General features: G+C 39.6%; 1 protein-coding gene across 7 annotated transcripts in view; it reads right to left on the bottom strand.

The window, feature by feature from the left end:
- The window catches only part of PPARA (peroxisome proliferator activated receptor alpha), a 43093-nt gene that overhangs the window by 9169 nt on the left and 14535 nt on the right, over positions 1–19389 (bottom strand). For 6 of the 7 annotated variants that reach the window (XM_071422302.1, XM_071422301.1, XM_071422299.1 and 3 more), the window contains 4 exons: positions 7196–7440; positions 5205–5365; positions 4117–4255; positions 1503–1705 (listed from right to left, as the gene is read on the bottom strand). In XM_071422302.1, coding sequence (XP_071278403.1) covers positions 1503–1705; positions 4117–4255; positions 5205–5365; positions 7196–7403 — 711 coding nt within the window. In that variant the 5' untranslated portion in view covers positions 7404–7440. Of the gene's footprint in view, positions 1–1502; positions 1706–4112; positions 4256–5204; positions 5366–7195; positions 7441–19389 lie in introns of those variants that run through there. The other variant, XM_071422306.1, reaches the window with a different exon arrangement.

Genomic DNA, 19389 nt, shown 5'->3' with positions numbered 1-19389 from the left:
AATTAGGATTCACTGAAATTAGCTGTTAATACACAGTTCTGAAACAGGTGGGCTGCTAATTACAGTCAAAAACCCCCTTCTTTTAAAATTTGCTTTTCTGCTGAAAAGTCGAAAGAAAATGAAAATGTTTCTTTTCTTAAGAGATGGCGAAATAGCCTAAAACCCCTTTTCTTTTCCCTGCATATGGAAAAAATTGATAGCAGCCTGTTTGAAACATCCTAGGGCTGATTCTTCATTAATTTTTCTGTGCATATTCACCTGGGCACACATGTGGTGGTCGCTGTTGGCTGGTCAGTCCCTTGGCTGTGGGACACATTCAAATACAGGAACTGGGATTAGGTGCTCTAGGATCCATCCCTGCACGTGTGACACAAACTGTGGCTTATGGTTCTGACACAGGGTAACCAGCACAAAATTGATTTTCTGCAGAAGACCACCCACTGAGAAGCTAAAGGTGGTATTTACTGTGGGCTCATGTCAGCCTGTACCCCTAAAATGTTTAAGCCTGTGCCTCATCTTACACACCTCTCAGTGCAATGAAAAAGACTGGGATAATACATGTGTCTCTCTTCTAAAGACTAGACTAGACTAGACTATTATATGCCAAATTCCATAATGCAGAAGACAGCTTGCTTACCATTTTGATAGCACTCATCCCCACATTTACCTGGTTTTCATTATGGCATATGTAAAGTTTCTTCCCTGCAAATTTTTACTGAAACTGAAGTTGCTGATAAAATAAGATACTTATCTTCTACATAAAAGTAACAAAAATCACAGTGGAGCTTAAATAAGTATGCATAAAGTGAAACAAGCGAGTCCTTACATCAATTATACTCTCCCATGTGCTACTAAAAAAAAGCAGTTGATCAAATTAGGTATACCTTGGCTAAATTACCCTGAAAGAAAAATAACTTCTACAGCAAATGTGTCTTCACAACCTTGCTTGCTTCTGCTTTTCAAAGGAATCATACAGAAAAGACCAGGAAGACAGGGTGAGGAAATAGCCAGCACATTTTTGTAAACAAAAAATTACAAACTCAAGTTTTCTTTCCCCTCTTGCTATAAATATTATTCTGATTAAAGGAAAAGTCATGCAGAGCACCTGTACACCCTGCAAGCTAATAGTACTTATCCTGGCATTTGTGACAGAAAAACATATTTTCTTTCCACTGTCATAACAGGAAAATAATTTTGAACCGTTCTCCCCATATCAAGATGCATTCACATTTAGATATCACTTCATTTTTTTATTAAGAACAATAATTTAGGGTTATGAGTTTCCATTTACAAGGTAATTACCTGATTTTCCTAAGGCTTCTTACTATTCTGATAGTGGTTAAAAGCAACCATATTTACTACAGATATTTGCTTTGAATAGTTCATGTTTGTATTACCATAATATTTATTTTCTAAAAGATTTGCTAAAGCATCTACCAAATTACTACAATCACCTTACATACCTGTCTGTTTTATTTTAAAGTAACAGAAAAAATACTTACTGGATTGTTATTTGTTTTCCCTGCAAGGATGATTCTGGCTTTAACCTTGTTCATATTGAAGTTTTTCAGGTAGGCATCATGAATTCTTCTGGCAAGAGATTTGAGATCTGCCATTTCTGAATCTTCTACATAATTTTCACCTGTCAGAATTTCTGCTTTGAGCTTGGCCTTCTCAGACCTCGGCATTCGTCCAAAACGTATTGCTGATGGGAAGACAGAATTATAAAACAAACACAAATTGTACAAGAACTTAAGGCTTTACCATTGCTGATCAGAGCAGTAAGATTTTTTGTCTAGAAAAACTGAGGTAGAGGTGAAGACATCGCCCCCTTCCCAACACAGTCAGTGACTAATATGCTAAACTGAAGGAAATCAGGTGTTTCAGAGCACAAAGTGCTATCTGCAGTGGGCTAGAACACATTCCTTTTCCCTTCTGCATTACCTAAATATACTTGTATTTTGTTTTCTCCTTACTGAGTTCTACAGCTCCCAATGTGAAACTCAAAGTCCACCTTGGGAGCTTTTAAAACACTAAGTAAACTCATGACAAGAGCTTGGCAGAAGGCACACACATGAGCTGGAGAGCTGCAATGGAGCCTGAAATCCCACTGCTGGCTCAGAACCTGCAGGGGCATCCAGTTCTTCATTCAACACATCTGTACTGCCAGTGGGAACCCCAAAGACCTGCATTTACAGATCAAAGGCAACAAAATCTTCTCTACCCCCAGCACTCCATACTGCTTTCTCAACAGACTAACCCTTCAGGACTGGAGAGGAGAACAGTCTGAATACCCAATCTAGTCATTGGGATATTCTTCTGAGAGGCAGAAGATGCAAGTCTGAAACACCTCTGGGTATGAGGTCTCCTGTTTTTTGGGCAAGTGTTCTTGCTACTCATGGGCACGTCCACATCCTTCTTCAGTTTCAGTTTCAAGCTGAGCCAGCCCCATGGAGGGGGGAGGTATGCAAGGGTTTGAGATGGCTCATACAGGGAGTTGCTTGTACTGCATTTCAGCATCCAACCAGTGAGGACAGGACCTCACTGCCTACACTGAGCAATTCAAGGCATGAGCACCATCAGCCCTTCAACGTGCCCAGGGGGTCTTTTCATGACATAAGGAGTTGACTCGAGGCATGATCTGAAATTAGCTGTGGACTTCAGGGAAAGTCCAACAAGGAAAGCCTGTTTGGAACCTGGCTTAGGTGCTTCCTTCCCCTTAAGGGTGGGTGGTCTCACCAACCTGTTGAAAAAATGGAAGAATAACTGCTCTAAACTAAAACTTACAGTTTAAGATCACGGGTGTAAATTTAGTTGTAGTGCTTTTCCTGAGAAGTGTTGTCAGCAGGTCAGCAGTCACCCCTTTCCCCTGCTGCCTCCCACATGTTTGCTGCAATAAAACTGTGGCTATTCCCTTCAACTGGAGCACAGGGGGCCACAGTGTTTTTAGTAGAATGAAACAGCTTCACATGGATGTCAGCTCCTGCCAACCAGCACGGCTCCCTGCTTAGCTCCCAGTCTGAGTTGTCACTCTGCTGTCCAGCACACTTTTTGAGGATGGTTATCCCCAGTCTTGCAGAGACTACCAACCCTCTCCCAATGCACCTCAATCTCAGTCAAGGCTCACTGCAAGAGAGCCAGGCTTCTGCAGAACCAGAAGGTAAACTCTCACAATGCCTCCAGCTGGGACTCTAGACTACAATGTCACAAGCAGCCTCCCTAGTCATGTTCCCATCCCAACTGCATAGTTTCCTTAGGAAATTTGTCTCCTAACCCACAGCTTTTCACTTACTCCAGCATTTTTACCTACTTTCACATTGCACCTGCCCCCAGGTTCAGCCTGGACAATATCAGAGCCAAGCAAGGAAAATTACTGTCATCTGGCCAGGTGAGATGTGCTTTCTCATGGCTTGGCCTCTCCCTCTTCACTGGTGCTGCTCAGCAAGCTATGTCCTGCACAGAGAGCTGCCTTGTGGGCTGAAATTGGTCTGTAAGCCACAAGCTTGCCACCCTTATCTTAAATCACTAGCACAAACAACAACATAACTTTTAAACTGGATATCTAAATGCCCTGAATTTTAAACCATTCTGTTTAACAAACAACCTACCAGATTCCTGTTGCACAGTCAGCATAGACCTTTGCCCTCCCTCCCCACTTTCTGATCATCTGCTCAAGAGCTGCTGCACTGTAACCTGAAAAATAGTGAAGGCTGCTTTCCTACAGATTTCTATCCTACATCACTCCCCCTCACAATGAAAGCAGTTGTTCTCCTCCTACTCTTCTACAAAACCCTCGGACAGAATTCTTCCAGTATTGAAATTTGTTTCAATGGGAGTACTGGTGCCAAAGTTCTGGGCTGAAGAAAGCAAATAAATGAACATTCATATGGACCAAGTGAGACGTAGCACAACTGTGTAAAGCTCATAACAGCACATTTGGCAGCTCTGTATCAACCACATGAACCCACCAGGGAAACTGGCACCCCCCACAGCGGCCTATCCTGTAAAAAAATCTGAGGTTCAATTCATGTGTGTGAGTAAAAATGCTATCCAAGTGCCTGCCTCCAGCAGCAGACTCTGGGTAGGAACAAACAAATTAAGGGCACTCTTACCTACCATTATGTGACATTCCAACTGAAAGGCACTTTTGAAAACGACAGTATTGGCACTTATTACGATTTTTTTTCTGAATTTTGCAGTTGCGATCACATTTATCATAGATGAGTTTTAAACGAATTGTTCTTCTAAAAAAGCCCTATAAAAAGTTTGAAAAAACCAATATTTAATGTTAATGATTCAATCATACAGGTATATTTTTTTTCTTTTCCCACTTATTGTAGTACAGCCTCTACCTCCACTGCTCTTTCCAGGATGTCTCCAGTCTGCAAAGCAAGGTTGCTCACACACTGCCCAACCACAGGGACAGCAAATCCAGAGCCATCTCAACATTTTGTGTCACATCACAGAGCAACATGTCATTTAGGCTGTGGGACACACCTGGCTAGGAACTGGTGTGTCCCATCTCCCCATCTCTAACAGATATTCTGCATTATTTTGTAAGATTTACATTCAAATGATCATACTGACATGATGCATGAAAGAAAGCTGCACACATAGACTGTTCTTTCTCTCCTCTTACCTTCTAATATAGAAAAAAGATGGAAATCTAAAACATGAAAGGAAAAAGAAAAGAATCTTATAGTTCATGGGTTATATCATCTCAAGAGTTGTGCATTAATGGTAAGAGTAATTTGTGCTAGAGACATGCCCTGGCCCCAAAACTACAAGAGGTACAAAACTAAGGGATTCAAGCAGCATGTGGGGGAGGTGAGAAACTCAGGATTTGTTGCTGTTATAACAGGAATGTGGCATACTCCTCCTAGCCAGATTCCCAACACAAATAAAATGTAGTGGAGCAAGAAGATTTTGATTTTTTTTGGTCACAGTTTAGTGTTTTGTTTTAGCATTTCACTAACTACACGCAGAAAAGCAGTATTAAAATTATCACTGTGAATTGCTCCTGCTTGATGAAGGTCTGAGTTCTGGTATCTGGACGACTTAATTCAGAAAAAAGACCACAGATAGGAATTGTAATGGCTAGAGCTATAGTAATGAAACATTCATATACCATATGTTTATCTTCATATTACCCCATAAATAAAGTAACATGATTTAGGTTCTTAAGAAGAAAATGATGACTTTACCTTACAACCTTCACAAGCATGTACTCCATAATGGTAGCCTGAGGCTTTATCCCCACAAATTCTACATTCAATGTTTAGTACTCCACTGGGTGATTCATCTATGCTACCTGGAGCTGTGGCAAAATTAATGGATGAAGGACTGGATGCTGGTGAAAGGGTATCTAAAAAAAAAAAAGGAACACTTCATAAATACTATACTAGCAAGATTGATACAGTTTCTATACTAACAACCACACAAAAAAGAAGCTTATTCTTGTGTTAATAGTCATTAAGTGGACTAATGCTTGATCATAATTCTTTGAAACATAATTAATATTTCCAGTGCAAACACACACAAGATACAGGGTGTACCTTGCTAATTTTGATGTCACATGGGATGTCAAGAAGGAAAAGGCCTTACTGAAGTGACTCTGGCAACAAGAACTATTTGGGTGATAATGGACCCAGTAAATACACACCACACCACTGCTCTTGGCAGAAAGGTTGTGAACAGCTCATCTTGGCTTTGCATCTTCCATCTCCTGTGCTGCAGGGATGAGCAGGGCATCTCTTGTTGCAGTACCACAGGAGACACATTCTTACCTCACACAGGTACACTTGAGATACACGTAAGAACCCCTGACCTTCGAAAAGCTGCTCGTTATTTTAAATGACAATCTCAACTGAGGGCTGAAAAGCAGACGGATGAGTCCTGCACATTGGTAGAAAGGCTGAACAGATGTTAAAAGGAAGGTAACACAAATGCCTGCTTCTAAAATAGCCTGGCTCAGATATTTTGTGTTTTTCTTCTAATGGGCAAAGCACTTCTGAATTGTACAATGAAATAAACTCACCAGATGTTTCACCAGTAGATGAACACATTACAAAACTAACATGTTCCAGCCTTAATTATTTCAATTAATATTTCCACCTTGTTTGAGGAAAATATTTTCTGAGGCCAGAATTTCTTTTATCTTCCATCTTGCAACTTGCACCACAAGACTTCAGCAAATTAATGGGTGTGTTATTTTAACAGACAGATTAAGAAACACTCATGAATGTAGGTCAGCAAGTATTATGTTGGAAAAAAAACCTTGGCACGGAGCTCAGAGTCTCCATTGCCAGTGCTGCCAAGCCCACAGGCATCAGAGTCATCAAGAACAGCCTAAACCCCAGGATTTTTTAAAAGTGCAATTTCATTTTACTTGCCTTATGGAATTTGAGCCTTGCAAGCTTACATTTTGCATGTTCTCTGACCACAAAACCAGTACATTTTGCAGTGAGCACTGAATACTCCATGAGAAAGTGACAGTAGAAGCTGATCTAAATTATTGTAGGCCTTGTACATACCTACACAAATAATTGTAAAGCCCTCGTGCCTCTGAAGTACCACATTATAAACAAACACACACATACATAAAGCACATCATAACTTTTCCTGTACAAGGCATCTCCCAAAAGGGAACAAAATCATAGTTCTGGAAACATTCCTTCAGTCCATAGTGCCAGAAGGCAGTTCTCCCCATTTCCTTCAAACCCACACTGCTCATTTCAACTGCCTCAGTTCTACTATTCCGAGGTGAAATAGGGATCACAAGCTGGGAATTGATCTAAAGTAAGAACTCCCCAAAACAAAGCATAATGCAAACCAACCAAAAGGTTAACACTAAACTACTTCAAATGGCTCTCCTGCTAAAAGACTTTCAAACACTCAGATTCAACAGGAAAACCTTACTGAGAACTCCACAGTGTCCCACAGCACTGCAGTGATTCCCATTCTGATCTCCCAAAGCCTCTGACCAAAGGCTAAGTAACTTCATATTACAGGCATTCTTCAGTGATATTTGTCTAAGATATTAACTTTAGCTTTAAGTATTTTAAGACCATGCCATAATCAGCTTATATATTTCTAGTGTCACTTCATCATAAACAATAATTACAGCATTAAAGTAGTTATTAATTTCTACCATTCTATTTATAAAAGAAAGGTTTATGTTAAACCAAACTCTTACCTGTTATAACAGATCCATCAGATCCTGGACCATTTCCCAGTGACTGGAATTCTGTTAAACTTAAAGCTCCAGAACTATCATCACCTAGAGACTGGGACAGGTCTTGAATGTTCTCCATATCTTGTAGGAACTCTCCAGATAAAGGGCTGTCTATATCCTCCTCCTCCAAGGGAGTAAGGGGATAGAGCTGGTTTTCAGTGTCCACCATTTTGATCAAGTAGAGCAGTCACTTAAACTTCTTTATACTGGTGAAAGAATAATTTAAAAAAAAAAGTCAGATATTAAAAAAAATATTTGAACCAGTTGCAGCACACTGAATACAGGATTTCTAATCCAAAAGTGAAATATTATACAACATTCTATTGCTCTGGAAGCTTTATGCAACATGAATCATCAAGAGCACAGGGTGGGGAAAATTCCCCAAAAGACTTCAAGATGAATGAAAGTTATGACAAGGTCAATGGTAGATAGTTGTTTTCTCTCCATTGTTGAGAAAAGTGTTTCTACAGAAGGCATTATACACTTCCCACCAAAACTTGTAACAAACATCAATATTCTACTCACTCTTCTTGAGCAGGAGACATAAGGGCAATGCTGTCACTATTACTAAGTTGCCATCTCATTCTACAAATACCATTAGTACAGATCTATTTGCCCAGTTCTTTGAAACAGGCTAATTCTGACCAGAAAAGGAAAATAATTTCTGTGTCACATAGTGCAGCAAACAGGAATATGTAGGAGAGTAAGTATGTGAATTAATCCATGATTTCCAGTCACAGACAACAGGGATGTTACTGTACCCACTGTGCTGGTGGGTGAGAGCTGGACACAGAGCAGGGACAAGCCCAGAAACACCTGGAACTGTGCTGTTTGCTCTTAGTTATCTACTCACATCCCTGACATAACCAGAACATACTCAGACCCAGAAAAGAGAAATCCCTTGTATGTAATTTGTGAAAATAAAGTTAAATTCCTATCTGTGTGATATATCTATTTGGTGATGGGGGAAAAGTATAGAGAAACCTCCAGCAACCTAAAAGAGACTACCAAATTTGTATCCCTAGGGAGCCATTAGCAAAAAGAAGAGAGGAATGGCAGAGCATATGATTGGCACTGCTCCTCCAGTGTGCTCTCCATGAAGCTCTCCTGGGCTAAACCAGTTGTTCACAGCACAGAAGGATTGTATTCCTCTGCAGACACTCAGCCCCAGGATAGCTGGGGAGGTTCCAGTGGGCTGCTTGCATTCAGTGTTCCCTGCTGAATCACATACACATCTCTCCAAGTACCACTTCTTCATCCAGCACACATATTTTTAAAAGATTAAGTGAAAACTGAAGTCTACCCTCAACCAAGATAGGCATTACCTGTCAGGAAAGCAAAGGAAAGGCTTGAGAGCTGACCTCTGAACATGGCAACAGCTGCCTGGTATCCCCCAAACCACACCATACCTTTCCAGGTTTACAATCAATATGTAAAATTCAGCAGCCTTTTTAGTTAAATTTCTGTAAAAACAACTTAATAGCTAGTGAAACATAAATGGAGTGCTTCTTGTTTTAACTATTAAATTACATACCCTTTTGTACTTTCAAACACTACAATTAAATTACAGCTGCTTAATCATTAGTGCTCTTGTCAATGATTAACTGGTACTTAAGCAAGCATGGCAACAACATAACAATTTCTGAAGACTCAAAATATACTAATATTCACAATACTGACAAATAATTTTTTATAAGCACAGAAAATCTGTAAGAAATATGCCTAGTATTTATGCAGTAAACTGCCTTCTGGCTTCGCTTGTGTTCAGTGCATGTTTGCACATGCATATGCTTTCACTGGCAGGTTTCACATGATATGCATTGATCCTTGCTTGAATGAAAAAAAGCTCCTAAAAGAAAAAGGGTAATGAGTATGAAGCTCATTTAACATTCACAGAAAGAATTTTGCTTTACAAAAAGCCCTGTACATGTTACAACAGTAGATGTAGTAGATGCAGCATGATGATTCCACTCAAAGACCTGTATCTTCTAAGTATTGATAAAAATTCTCTTCCACAAAGACATTGGCAGAGGATTTTCCCAGTTTCCCATAGAATACTTCAGTCTCCATAACCCCTTTCTCATCCCCAAGTACCAACACATACAAACTGAAAACAAGAGAATGGAGCATAGAAGAATAAGGACACCATTTGATGTAATTATGGTTTTAAGGTCAAACAGGTTTTACTCTCTCACATCCTGTTATCTCTGAAATATGTCTATTTTCACAAGAAGTCTTTTCCCACCATCTCACTGTGAATACCCACTGAGTAACTTACCTATCAACTTGAAATCAGTCCCAAAGTAATCAGTCAGATTATTAAAGCAAAACACCTCAACATGCAGCTATCAGTTACTTGCTTCATTTTTGGCAAGGGATGGAGGGATACTAAACCTCCAGCCCTTCCACATTTAATACTTGCCACACCAGGGATAATCTCTGTAAGGAAACAGGTCTCTGAGATGCAAAGGTCTCTGGGAAGCAGTAACAAAGTCTGATCTTTCTGCATAAACAAATTGATCGTGTAAAGGGCTTGCTTGCAAATACCAGGGTTAAAGTTGAAACAGCCATTACCTCTAGGTCATTTTGAGAATGCTGGGGTTGAAAACAGCACATGTAAACTCGTGATTGCAATAGATATTTTTAGAAAACTTCACTGGATAGGAAGAGCCTTGAATATTTAAGCTGTAGAATATTTCCAATATCCTGATTCAACACAAAAAAGAATGGAAAACAGGATTTGGTACCTACAGTGTGACACCCAGACTTCCACCTGGGAAAGGATGCACATTTTCTAATTTATCATGTGACAATTGATTCAATTTTCATAGTTTGTAACTTTATATACTCATACTATTTTTTATTTTAAAAAGTATTAATAACAAAAGTCAGTGAACATTTTCTATGCATGTGATGAAAAATTTTTGTAAGATACCCCTTCATCAAGACTGCCAGTTGCACACCCCTTCTCCAAAAAAACTCACCCAAAAAATATGTCATCTTTCTTCCCTTTACTCAGTTGTACTCCAAGATACCATATGGAACTTGCCATAGGTATCCTTGCCTTTAAAAGAAATCGAAATTTACATACCCTAATTTTGAAAATTGACAGCAAAGCTGTAAAGTCAGGATCTTAAAAGTCACATAAGGAAAAATTCAACCTTGATTTGAATTCTCTCCCCAGCCCCATGGCAGGTGAGTGAGCAAGTGGGGCTTGGTTGCCTCCTGGGGTTAAGCCCAGACAAAATGACAAAAACAACATGGAAAATTTTTTTTTTTTTTTTGTTTATATTGCTCAGCCAAACTCAAGGAGAACTTACTGAGCTAGGAAGCTGTGTTTCTTTGGACCCAGGATTTTCTGTCCCAGTGGATTTTAAATTACATTGGCTAGTGTGTGTTACAGATCAGTGTCTCTGAACAGGACCACTCAACCCCCCCTTTCAATGTGACTGATCTTCCCTCTTTAAACAATTCAGCTGCTTTCTAGGCCTTCAAGACTATATATCCACTATTTACCCCAATGCTTTTTCACTTATGTAACACATTTATTATACAGTAATAGTTTAAAAATTTGTTTTGCCAAGATTACTGTTGAAGAAGTAACTAATAACAGGGCAGCAACAAAATTATTCAGGAGATAATGAAACTATTTCTTTCAAATACCATACCCTCTCACTTTCACACAACAGATGCAGTCACTAATGGAGAAAAAACTACAAAGAGGAAATTAATTTTCAGCAAACAGAAATAAGAGAGGTAATTCATCTCACCTAACGTCAAACAGCTCACTTAACATGTTTGGGTTGAGTGGAGCTCAATGGAATTTCCAGAGCCATGACTGATCTTCGAGGCCATGATTACACACTAAAAACGTGGTACTTTTCAATCCAACCACTTCCCTGATCCAGTTCACTGCAAAGCCTCACAAATATTAGTGCTGGCTCAATGGAGAGTGAGAAATCAGCAGCTGGGAAAAGGGATACACGTGCTGCATGGCCAAAATATAACTGCATGTGCAGCCTGAATCTCCTCTGCAGAGTCCAGTGACTGTGTGGACAGGCTGGGTCTGCAGAGCAGGCACTTGCACTGCCTGAGGTGAAGAAGCCAAGGCCTTTTTTGTCTCCTGTGGGAGGTGAAAACTGCTCTACAGATCAGACAGCACCTCTATTAGATTAAGGGGTATTACCATCTTTTGGCAGGGCTATGGAACTGTCATGCAGGCTGCTATGTGCACATCCCATAGGTACTTGCCTTCCAGCAGTAAAATTGCCACTGAAATCCAGCAATGCCTGATTGCTTACTCTGAGGTGACACAACATGCTCCAAAAAATAAATAACAAAAATGAAATTAAAGTTCCAATGCTGGAAACTCAAGCTGAGAGTAGAATCTAGCTCAAAGAAAGACTTCAGCTGCTTGTAAAAATAAAGCAACATCCTAGCATCCAATGGCTTTCTAAAGGAGAATTTTGAATTCAACAAGCCCCTCAAGATCCTGGTAACTAGGATCAGTGTTAAGAACACTTTGTATTTACACTGACTTCATATTAGACAAGAGAGCAGATTTCACCATATTTCATGCACACCATTAGACAGTCAGCCTGTATCAGAGAGCTCAGCTGCAGACCACAGCTCCCGGGTACGGGTACGGGCGCAGTGGGAACTGAAGCCTGTGTTTAAAGGAGCCCCTGCAATCCCTTTGGCAGCAGGAGCCACATTTGGTTTCATCAGCAACAGGACAGGAAGGTTTTGCAACCTTTGCCTCCAGGCTCCAAAGACAAGACTTACAGGTCTATCACCTCAAGTTTACACCTATCAGCAATCATGCTTGCTTTCTTCCACACAAATGGATGCATCAAACATGGCATTAATCAAACTTGCATCAAGGCCCTTCTGATAAAAGGAAAATCCCAAAACTTGTAAATTGTAAAGAGGGGAGATTGAGGTGTTGTTTGAACTGCCTTCAAGCTCAAATAGATTCAAGTCTGCATAGAATGCCAGCATGACTGAGATTTTTGGTTGTTTGGTTTGGTTTTTTCTCCTCTAAATGTGAGCTTTCATATCCAAAAAGTAAACGCTTTGGAGGTTTCTGTAACTGGGAATAGGAAGACTTGATTTTTCTGTCTAGTGAATGCTGAACTGAAACTAAAGTCAGAAATAGCTGTATGTCAAAGTAAAGCTTTCAAATCTCTTTTAAATCTGTGTCTGCTGAATCCTTTAAAGAGCTGTCTACTCAGGACTTCAGTATAAGTCAGGAGTAATATAAATGAACAAACTATATAATACCATACTCAGGGTTATTGAAAAACCTGTAAAACCTGTAATGTTTTCCTTTAATTTACTGTTTGAAGTAAATTAATAAATAAGTGGTTTTGGAGGGCTTTTTGTTGCTTTGGGGTTTTTGTTTGTTTGTGGGGCTTTAGGAATTTTATTTTTGTTGGTTGCTTTGTGTATTTTGAGTTCCTAGGTTTTTGTATTTTTTAACTACATTATAATTCAGTCTGAAATTTAGACACTACCAAGCCCAAGCAAGCACTGCCAAAGACTGAAGTGAAAAACTTTGTGTTAAAAAAGTCTCTTGTCTTGCTTCAACTTTTATAGTCTAGATACATAGAAGGCTTAAAATCCTCTCAATTTGTAATGGTGTCTGTTTCCAGTTTTTATAATCAAACTGACTATCATTCTAATCTATAGAATCAAGATACGACTGTTAATATGGTTTTAAAATATCAGCCTGTAAAGCAGTATGAGGGAAGATTATTTGGTTTATTACTTTAGGTGTTAATGCACTTAAATATTCATATTGCAGTTCATAATATCCAGTATTTTTGAGGCATAACCACTGAAGAAAGTATATTTTATTAACAAGAGATTCAAAAGGACAATAAGAATTTATTTTCTGCAAGAAACTAAGCCATGGCATCATCTTGGTAACCTCTATGTTATAGAGTAGTCTGTGTTCTCTGCCATGTGCTGCCTCTCAGGTTCACTACAGCTCCACCAATACTGCTCACAGCTGACCAGAACTTCTAATGGAAACCCCACTCCAGTGGAGTTTTTGCACTTGCAACACACTCCCCCTTTTCCTTTCCTCTCCCAAATGAATCCCCAGCTTTTTCTCTTCATCCAATCCATTTCAATGTCAGCTTCTCTTCAAGTCGCTGCTATATTCCAGTCAAATTATTCCATGCTTGAGGAAGATTCAAAAGATCGCATGTGCTAATCACAACAGTTTGTGCTTCAAAGTTCCACAGATTCTAAAGCCTCTGTGACAACACCTGGCAGGCCATGGAGCTGACAGAACACACTGCCACACATGCTGGGTGTGTGCGCTGAACACTGACATGTGGAGACCACAACTGCTGAGAAACGGAGATCTGGTGCATCATCTAGGGGGCTGCTCCTGCTGCATGTACATCAAAAGCTGGGCTTTGATTTATGGTTGATATTTGAACCAAGGAGAGGTCACATTCAGACAAACACGACATACATTTAGTTGCTATTCGATCCAAGAGCCAAGGTCACGTTCACACAAATGTGTCATCTGAGTGTTTGCTTTATTTTTATTACCCCGTTGATGAACCTAAAGTTATTTTACTTTCCTCATGTGTCCCAAAAACTCCTTACCCTTTTATTTGGTGTGTCCCAAAAACTCCTTGCCCATTGACTTGGAAGCTGCCTGGTTTTTCCAAGTTTTGCAATCCTGTATAAACGTCTGATGAGCTAATTACATAAGCCAAGCTTTTGAATTGATTAACAGTTAGGGACACCTTAATTTCAGAGATCAGAGCTCAGATTGAGGCTAAATCTGGTTGCATGGTATGGCTGGAATTAAGAGAATTAAAAAAAAGGAACAAACCAAAAATCCCACAAAAACTTCATTTTTTGAACTGCAGGCATAGATTAGATGTCCTAAGCCATAGTCAGGTGGTTTTTTTTTTTTTTCTAAAACTAATACATAACAATAAGTTTGAGTGGTGAAGTCAAAGCTGATTACAACATGTACATCATTTACAAACAGCCCACGCATTTGCCCCAACATGCTGCTCACTGGGAACCAGATCCTTAAGACTAAATTGGAATGCTGCAATTGTTTCCTTACACATGTGATTACTGCATCTCAGATTATGAAAAGCGTGCGCTCGCTCGACAATTTTCTAACTATACCCTGATATTCCACAGAGACCTCGTTTGTTGAAGGACACAGACATCAGAGGGTAACAGGCAAATAGAAATTGCATTTTAGAGTGGTGCCTAAATGATTATCTCCAATATAATCAATTCCTGAAGTAAATAAAATGTAAGCCCCTTGCTAAGTCTCTTACATAATACATTTTCACTACATATGGTAAAAATAAACTTCATAAGGTAACAAATTAAAGACATCTGTGCAACTGAAATTGTCAATTAAAATTATAATCTAATACACACAGATGCAGTGCAAGGCAAAATTTTTGGCATATTGATGGGGCTGCTACATAAACCTCTCACTCAGAAGATTTACTTGCTCACATGCTTGATAAAAACACCCAAAACCAAATCAACCCACAAAAACATAACATACATGACTGTTTTTTTTCAAGGAAAACATCATAACTTTTACAAGCATAACTGTCTAGCAACTCTTCCTTACAAATGTGAAAATTCAGACACTATATTTATGAAAAGAAAAAGCCAATTGCCACTAATTTAAAAGTCAAACAGTTGGATGCACTTTCTGAAACTGATGGTATTTCAACAATATTTAGGGTTCATGTGTAAGTACAGATAACTTCAAATGTGTTCTTACCAAACAGGATATAGGAATCCCTCTTGGTTTTTATCTGCAGACCTTTATGAGCGATAGCAAGTGGAATATATTCTTGATAATAACATATTCTTTAGTATGTTATCATAATAGTTATATCATATATATATTGTAACATAACATATAGCAGTAACATACTCTTTAGATATTAGAATCCTTGCTGTGTTATAAATAAAAATACTTGTCTTTAGCTGAAATGTCATAAAAGAAGGATAAGAAATAAGGATAAGAAATTACATAATCTTTTGTTTTCTGAGCATATTTAACCTTCCTGCATTATTTCAACCTTGCTTATTCTTCAAGAGAAAAGCAAAGGATTGTTCCTATGACATAAATACTCCAACTGCATACAACCTCATTCAAGGCCATGCATTATATATGACAGATGCCAATTAATTTTGAGTTTATCGACTGGCAATGAAATTTTTGCAGCTGCATATGGTTTTGTGAGTTTAAATAGCACGATAAAAGTTTGGGAGCACTGAGGCAGTGCCCAGATTTGAGAACTACCATTCACACAGGTATTTACTGTTGCCCCCTGCCCACCTGGCACCCCCAAAGTATCACAAACACACTGAGGCTGCTTCAGCCTGAGCTCGCTTGTCCTCCTGTGCTGGCTGGAAACTGGCAGGCCAAACAGAGCAGACAATTGCTGAATTCATATTGCATCACTTCCTCAGCAGGGTCAATAATGTATTTTCCTTTCCTCTTCCCAGCCACCAACTTCCGTGAAAATGACAGAACTTTCATGCCTTTGCAGCCATTACTGCTCTCTCTAATTTGAGAAGGTTTGCAGGCTCAGAATTATTGGGCTGGGGGCACAGGACAGCAGACATACTGCATAACCTGACAGGTAACTAGACCAGAAGAGCAGGAAAACAATCCTGAAAATTGCTCTCAGTTTTGGAGGAAAACTCTCTTCCAAAACTGATCTGGACATTTGCCTGCACCACCCCCTAATTCTTGCAGACATCTTAATGGCAACATTTTTCCTGAATAAAGAGCTATTGTTTTGGAACAAAACCATCAATCTAAAAGGAGAGGAAAAAAAGAAAAAGATAAATTGAAATTACTTAATGCAAAAATTTGAAAGGTGTGTTTAGCATACTGACTTAAGATTGTGAAAAGTTACATTTGAGTCTTACTTGCCATTTAATGATTAGGCCTTGCAACCTCCCATTTTTAGTGGGACTAGATTTTGACAGGATTTTGACTTAGATACAACTTCTCCATCTGACAAACTCCCAAATTTTGCCACACTGATCTCATTACACGTGACCTGCTCAGAAAAATAGAAATAAAATGCCCACAACTTTGCATCTGTACCTTTTCCTACAAAAGCTCTTCTACTTAAGCCAGTATTCCTTTAAAAGAAACATGAAGTCTCTTAGTTTTCTCTTTTCATTTATAGCTTAAACTTCTAGCTTGGGCTCCTTATTGTTTTGGCTCAGGACAAAAGACCAGTTGCTTTGGTATGTGATACTGCAATTTTTGCTTCCAAGATCAACAACAACAACAAATATGTTTCTTCCTCAAGAACACCTCCTTTCAGTCACCAGCTCACTCCCTACCCCAAATCCCAGGTCACAGTCCTTTTCAATATTCTTTCAGCTGTCTATCCCTCTCCTCTATCACCCATATCAACCCATCCCCAAACCACCTCCTTCACCCCCTTGGTGCTCCAGTCTCCTGTCTCAGCTCCTCCAGCATCTGCACAGCTGCACCCGCCTCACCATCTGCAGCTCCTCGCATGATTCATCACCAAACATAACAGACCAGGATTATTCACTGTTTGAAAAGCTACAGTGGAATTTACATCTGTTTCTGGAAGACATTCAAGAAGCCTGAATTCGCCTTCTTAGCAGAGAACACCACCACTGTGTATTTTCAGTGGTTTTATTTCACTGATAAACTTTATTCCCTTGTGCAGACATAATAACATGACTTATTTGATAAATTAAATTCAGCTTAGCAGAGAGATTTATATCCTTTAAAAAATAATGACCCTCAGACAAAATATTACAGATTTAGGCCTCTTCTGCTTGCAAGTGTCTTTCTGAAAATTGAGTCATTCCAATGGGCCAACTTTTATACTCTTCTACCTCCACATAAAATCCAATGTCTTCTGTAACTAGCACCTGCAGTTATGTAGATGACTTGTTCTTTATTGTGCTAAAATTTTACTCATTCATTAGAAATACTTTTACTCTTGTTGCTCAGCTATTACATTTAAGTAAATAAACAAATGAAACCTGCTAAAAATAAACTAACTTCAATTTAATGTCATGCCACAACTCAGAGTGGAATGCAAAACAAAATTCTTTCACTTTTTCTTGCTGGGGTTTTTTGTTGGTTTTGGTTTAGTTTTGGATTTTGGTTTTTTGGTTTTTTTTTTGCTAAGAAAAAGGCCTTCAATTTTATTCTGACAATTCAGACATCCCTACCTTTAAAAGTTTTTCTTAGTGATAAATGTATCACACAAAACCAAAGTTTACACTGAGTTAGTGTTACTGACAGGAGCCTTGGCAACAAGCATGAATGCAATTAATCTACATTTTTTGGCAAATGGACATCAAGTACTTGTACTTGCAAGCTCCTGACGTGTCAGATAGAGGATATACTTGGGACACATGACTTCACAGCTCTAAATCAGGTCACTCACTACAGTATACAGATCACAAGCCTCACACTCCTGGCTGATCAAAAAGTGGCAAACTATACCCAATTATTTTCGGGCCACGTTTTCCCTGCTCATCCTCTGAAGGGTATCTGGTGCCCAGTTTAACAGCAATACCAGCACTGCTGTGCATCTGTCACCCCACTCCTTCTAACCAAGCAAGCATCTGAACTGCAGAAAGCTGGAGGAAGAATATGAGCCCAGTGAAACAACCAGGAAAAAGAAAACCTCTTAAAAAAAGACATGTATGTATTTTCATATTCCAGTTTTACTTCACTTTGTAAGGCATTTCAGCTGCCTTGAATCAGACATTGAAAGAGCAGTAATGGGGGACATGGCACACACTCCCTCTCCAAAGCAGAATTACTGGCTGCAAAATAAGGTTACCTTAAGGGTACCTAGCCAAGTCAGCTCAAGTAACACACATCAAAAGGATGTCCCTTCAGTAGCTCCCTGGCACTGCCGGCCCGGCACCTTCCGTGTCCCTCTGTCCTTCCAGCCACGCGGCTCCCCGCTGCCGGATCCGGCTGGCACCGTGAATGACGCGGGCCAGAGCTGGGCCGGAGCCTGCCCGACACCGCTGTGGCCCGGAGCAGCCTGACAGGCTCCCAGGAGAGCACCCGGCCCGGGGCACTGCACGCTGCTCTGCCGTCCCTACACTCCGGGCCAGCTCCCGGGAACACTCCCTGGCCAGTTTTATTTCACAGCGCAGACACGGCTCCATTCACTGAATCGGTAACACAGGAAAACCACGGACAGCTACAGAGAGCTGAACAGACCCACCGAGGGGCAGCAAATCGGATGGATAGAGAGAGGAGTATGGATGGGAGAGGGAAAGGAGGAGCCTAGATCAGATCCAGCCATGCTGTGTAGCCACTCTTCTTGCTGTAGCCTGTCTTTGCAGGGCCGTCAGGAACCACTGACAGAGGACATCCCACTCTTATTTGCATTTATGTGTTCATTTATATACACCACCCACTCCTCGCCATGTAGAAGAGAAATAAAAGGAATGATAGGTGCAAACAGAACAATTCTATGTTCTTAGAGGATAACCACTATTACATTTCCATGGGATTTATTACAGGATTTATAATCTTGAGAAAATGCAACTCCTTGTAAATTTGGTTAGAATGACAGGAGCTCAGTATGCTGAAAATCAGGTGACCAGAATGTACAATTATCCTGAAAACTTGACAGCTGTTTGAAATTATTGGCCTGTTTATGCACAGTTTCATCTGTACATGTCCAGCACAGAAGAACAGGTACAGCTGCTGCTTTGCTCAGAGGCAGTAACCCTGTGCTGCTTGTCTCTTACTTATCTACGTACTAAAGCTTGTCTCTTATTTACATAGGTACCAAAGCTGCTACCTGATTTGATCACACTTGGCCTGCTTAACTGCACACAGCATGTCCTTTATCATGAGGTGGGCATGAATGTATTAACTTCACTTGTTTCATATATATATATATATGTATATATATATGAAACAAGTGAAGTTAATACATATATATGTATTTATATGTATTATATATATATATGTATTTATATATATATATATATATATTTATATGTATATATACATATAAATAGCTATTTTGTAATCTTCCACTGAAAACTGCCAACAAGCCAACAGTCCCGTGGCCTGCAATTAATTGTATTTTAACATCAGAGTT

Source organism: Agelaius tricolor, unplaced genomic scaffold, assembly GCF_023055355.1.
Source record: "Agelaius tricolor isolate 1412-34295 unplaced genomic scaffold, bAgeTri1.0.p SCAF_3, whole genome shotgun sequence".
NCBI classification, from domain to species: Eukaryota; Metazoa; Chordata; class Aves; order Passeriformes; family Icteridae; genus Agelaius; species Agelaius tricolor.
Note: the sequence above shows the minus strand (reverse complement) of the source record. Positions and strands in the feature narration are given on the sequence as shown.